Source organism: Sprattus sprattus (assembly GCF_963457725.1).
Source record: "Sprattus sprattus genome assembly, chromosome: 12".
Taxonomy (NCBI): Eukaryota; Metazoa; Chordata; class Actinopteri; order Clupeiformes; family Clupeidae; genus Sprattus; species Sprattus sprattus.
The window spans coordinates 3,175,869-3,180,868 of NC_137910.1; the positions used below are offsets into that span (position 1 = coordinate 3,175,869).

At 42.3% G+C, this 5,000-nt stretch overlaps 1 protein-coding gene across 1 annotated transcript in view; it reads left to right on the forward strand.

The window, feature by feature from the left end:
* Nucleotides 1-1,486, forward strand: part of fgfr2 (fibroblast growth factor receptor 2) — a gene marked incomplete at both ends in the record, with an annotated part of 33,045 nt that extends 31,559 nt beyond the window's left edge. The window contains one exon of the mRNA XM_080848551.1: nucleotides 1,328-1,486. Coding sequence (XP_080704677.1) covers nucleotides 1,328-1,486 — 159 coding nt within the window. The remainder of the gene's footprint in view (nucleotides 1-1,327) is intronic.
* Nucleotides 1,487-5,000: the final 3,514 nt, after the last annotated feature.

Sequence of the window (5,000 nt, forward strand, 5' to 3'; positions counted from 1 at the left end):
CAAACACTCACCCCTTTCCCTCCTCGCAAAATACTTCACTGACGGTCATGAAAGGGGAAAACTGAAACAAAAAGAAAGCTAAATTGGAAAGGCAAAAAGGACTTTTTAAAAACTCTTCTCACAGAGACGGAACGGAATTAGGAGTGTTTATTCCCCTCTACCAGTCGGAGTATTTGTTTTGTCTCAACTTAAAAAATGACGGGAGAACAGAACATTGGCTCCCTAAATGAAAATCATATTTTTTAACATTAAACATTGCCTGGTGAGGCAGCTATTCAGGTAGCGTTGTTGCCATGGTGATAATGAGGGACCCATACGTTTTTGAACACATAATTCATCCCCAGCGAATTCGAAATATGAACTTTGAACCACTGAACCAACGGTCTTCTGAAGTCACCTCCAAATACGTCTGCTTGCATCCGTAGAACTAATACCTTCTTCATCATGATAAACAGTCAAGCCAGACCTTTCCCCGAACTCTATCAGGGTCTAGAATTAGCCCACAGTGTCATAGTGGACACGCTCTGCTCGCTGCACGACTCCATGAGAACCATCCCGGAATGTGCCGGGCCTTTAAATCGGATCCGTATAAAAACATTTGCACAAATAACGGTCGATGAGGCATGGATCGGGTGAAGCGGCAGGAATCTTTCCACCGTGGGTCATCAGTGGGGGGGGGGGGGGGGGCTCTCTCTCTCTCTCAGGCCGTCTTTCAACAATTTTAGTGTCTTCGCGATCAGGGCAGAGTATCATAGCAAAAGATACAGGATGAACGTAACTTATAGAGTTGACTTAAACACTGTTTAGATACCATTTGGTCCCTTTCTGTAAAGTCTATCTGAAAAATCACAGTCAGTTTTTTGTGATGTTCAAATGGCTTAGTCTTAGTAAGTAAAGTAAGTTATTATGTTGAAGTAAAGTACGTTTTTTCGAGTCGCCATTTTTTATAGTGAGGTTGTCTTAAGGTTGTGAACACACTATAGTTGTGGAATTCATAGGAGCAAAATTCTACACATACACTGTGCTGAAGCTTAGTTTGTATTATGTTGAAGTAAAGTCTCTAATTTGTATGTATAGTAAGGTTGCCTTATCTGTATTATGATGTACACTGTGGCACTGTCACTGTCACTAAGAAATCACTGTCAGTTATTTGTGATGTTCAAAGTCTTAGTCTTTGTGATGTTTAGTCTTAGTATGTAAAGTAAGTTAAAATGTTGAAGTAAAGTAATTGTTTTGTAGTCTCCATTTTGTATAGCAAGGTTGCCTCATCTGTATTATGATGTGCACTGTGCCTCTCTAAACCTCCTCTCTCCCTCTCCCTCCCCAGGAGTATCTGGACCTGCGCGCTCCTCCTGAGCAGTACTCCCCCAGCTTCCCCGACACACACAGCTCCTGCTCCTCCGGGGACGACTCCGTCTTCTCCCACGACCCGCTGCCGGACGAGCCCTGCCTGCCCAAGTACCAGCACATCAGCTCCAAAACATGAGAGCGCCCCCTACAGGAGGAAATAAGCAACTACACGGACACGTGCTGCCCCAGACAGACATGCTTACCCCCTGGACTGGAACTTGAAGCACAAGCTCCATGGGGCACCACCCTGACAACCCCCCCCCCCCCCCCCCCCCAAACCACCTCCCTCATTTCAACACAAGCCAATACGTACCTCTACCCACCCAATGCGTCTTCACTCAACAGTACCTCTTGTATTCCTTAATCTTACACCCTCACGTACTTCATATGAATGTACATACAGAAATGTATATCACAAACACACACACACACACACACACACTTGCTGCTCTCTCCTCGTTTCACCCATGTTGACTCTTGATGGACTGATGGAGTTCGGTTGTAAGGGTGAGGAGGGGACAGTGCTGCTGTTGAACCCTGAACTAAAGCGTGCTAAAGACACACACACACATACAAACACACACACACACACACACACACATACACACACACACAAAGACATAAGCATTTTTGTGACCAAGCTCTTATAGGAGAGGACAGGGATCAGCCTGATGTTCTACATCACTGACTGAAAGAGAGGCTGTTCACAAGGTCTGGACGATCGCCCTGTCCTTTTTTTTTCCTTTTTATTTTTGTTTGTTTGTTTGTTTGTTTGTTTATTTGTCGTTGTCGTCAGATTTTTTTTTTCCTACCATCGTTCCATTCCGTTGGCTTACATTCCAAGATTCCCCGCCCGCTCGGCTAGGAGGATGAAGAAAGACCACGACGAACAAAATGGAGGACAAAAAAAAAAAAGAGAAAACAAATCAAAGGGACTAAACGGAGAAACAGTAGAAATAGGAAGCGTGTGAACATGGAGAGGTAACACTAACAGAGGAAAAGAGGAATAGAAGAGTAGAATGACTCAGCCTCTTGTTTATTTTGTAATAATGTTCAGTTTTTTTTTTATCGTCTTTTGGTAAGCCCACGCAGTTATTATGGAAAAAAGTAATACACGGTATATAGTGCTGGGTATATTTGTAAATATATTCAAATATGTATAAATATATATTATATATTTACAGTGAATTATTTTTTGTATGGACTCCAGAGCACCACCCCCCCCACCCCCACCCCCCACCCCCCCGCACGCCCTTTTTTGGAGCGTCAGACAGGTGTGGCGTTTCCTAGGTTACATTTCTGCTCAGCTAACTTCTTAAACACTTTTTTTCTTCCTCAATTTCTCATGCACACTCACACACACACAAACACACAGATAGACACATGCAAACACATAGATTTAAGTAAAGCAAACATATGTACACACACACACACAAACACACACAAACAGAGTCCTTAAACAATAAATCAGAGGAGTTTTGGCCATCAGGGAAAGAAGTAGCATGTTAATTTATTGACTTATGTTTAAAAAAAAAAATGAATCAAAATGAAATAAAAAAGATCAAAATAATAATAAATAATATTATTAATGATGACAATAGCAAGAATAATGATAATTGATTCATTATGTTTATTGTAATTTAAAATGATCTTTCAGTGGAGGTAACAGAACAAAAAAAAAAAAGCTTTTTTAGAGGATATTTGAAAGACCCTGGTTTCCTATGTTTTTTACATATACGAATGTGAATAATAAGTCCAATTTGAAATAACGTACATTTTTATAGTCTGCTAATCCCATGTCTTTTGTAGAAAATGCTGACTGTTGTTTTAATCCAGCTGTTTTGCTTATGCTGATGTGGCATTTTGAACTGAGAAATGCTGGATATTTATATGTGACAGAGACCCACAACCATTCTGTGACTTCACTTAGATCCTTCTAGAGTTGACAAGTAGTTTGTCATAATATTCACTTTAAAAGGAAATACAAAATTTGAAAGTCAAAATACAAAAATGGAAAAAAGTATTAAAAGTCATCCAAGTGTTCTGTTTATCTGCTGGATCAAGTCATTTGAGATTGTACCTTTGCAAGTGTTCGCTGATACATTTGCAAAAATTAAAGTTGGAAAACAAATGACCAGCCTGTGTGTTTATTGTTTAGACTCCCATGAGCAGTTAGTGCTCCATTAAAATCCTTTAATACACACACTCCCACACACACACACACACACACACACTCCCACACACACACTCACACACACTCCAGCTTTCACAATGAACATCATAGTTGAGCCTGATAATTGATCCGGTGAAGAAACTTTGAAACTTTTTTTTCTTTTTCTTTTTTCCCTTTTTGGCTGAACCTTCTACGTGTCAATGAATGATGCAAATGCACAATGACATGGATGACTTAAAATTCTGTGGGAGTGTGTGTGTGTGTGGGAGTGTGTGAGTGTGTGTGTGGGCGTGTGTATGTGGGAGTGTGTGGCGGTGGGAGTTTATGTGTATGGGAGTGTGTGTCTGGGAGTGTGTGTGTGTGAGTGTCTGTGTGTGAGTGTGTGAGTGTCTGTGTGTGAGTGTGTGAGTGTGTTTGGGCGTGAGTATGGGAGTGTGTGTGTGGGAGTGTGTGAGTGTGTGTGTGGGAGTGTGTGCGTGTGTGTGAGAGTGTGTGTGTGGGGGTGTGTGTGTGAGTGTGTGAGTGTGAGTGTTTGTGTGTGTGTGTGTGACTCTGAGGCCCTCTCGCTGCTCAGTGCTGCTCTCACTAGAGTCTGCTGGACAGGGAGCCCAGTCAGTGTGTGAGTGTGTGTGTGGGAGTGTGTGAGTGTGTGTGTGGGAGTGTGTGAGTGTGTGTGTGGGAGTGTGCGAGTGTGGAGGAGCCCAGTCAGTGTGACGGACACGCAGAGGTTGTGAGGGTGGGTGCTCTGCAATAGCCACGTGCACCATCGAGAGCCTCCTGCTTCGCTGGTCCAACTGTCTCTTCTAGAGTGTGTGGATGTAGCTCAGGATGAGTGTGCCACACACCCACACATACACACCTGACACACTCACACACACACACACACACACACACACACACACACACACAAACACATCATGCAAACACACACACTGACACACAAGTGTAATGGTAGATGTTAATGCACAACTGACCAGAAGAAGTCCTTTATAAAGATTGAGCAAGAAGATGGAAAATGAAATACATTCCCTTGAATGCCAAAGTAGCTCTTTTTGTGGTAAGTGTTTAAAGCAAAAATGCAAAGGTGAATCTGAGTACTTACTTTGAGCTTGGAACTGAAGAATGCAGTGTGTGAGCACAAGCATGTAGTTAGTGGAATTCCCCCAAGGCAAAACTGTGAAGTCCTAATGATCTTTGTGATATATCTGTGGAATGTCTCTGTGAGATTGGGATCATAAAGGCTTGACCTGCTCTGGCAGTGTTGTTGTGATCGTTTTACCTCAAATGAACAAAACAGATTTGAAGCTTAGTCTGGTGTCCCACTATTGTGTCCCACTATACCTAATTGCAGTTTTATATGATTGGAACGACCCAAGTTAGTTAAACCGCATTAGATGCAATCTGCTGTTGGTTGGAAGCTTGGTTCTCGATTGGGGGAGCTTATCTCATTTGCTCATTGATTTGTTGATCTATCAGT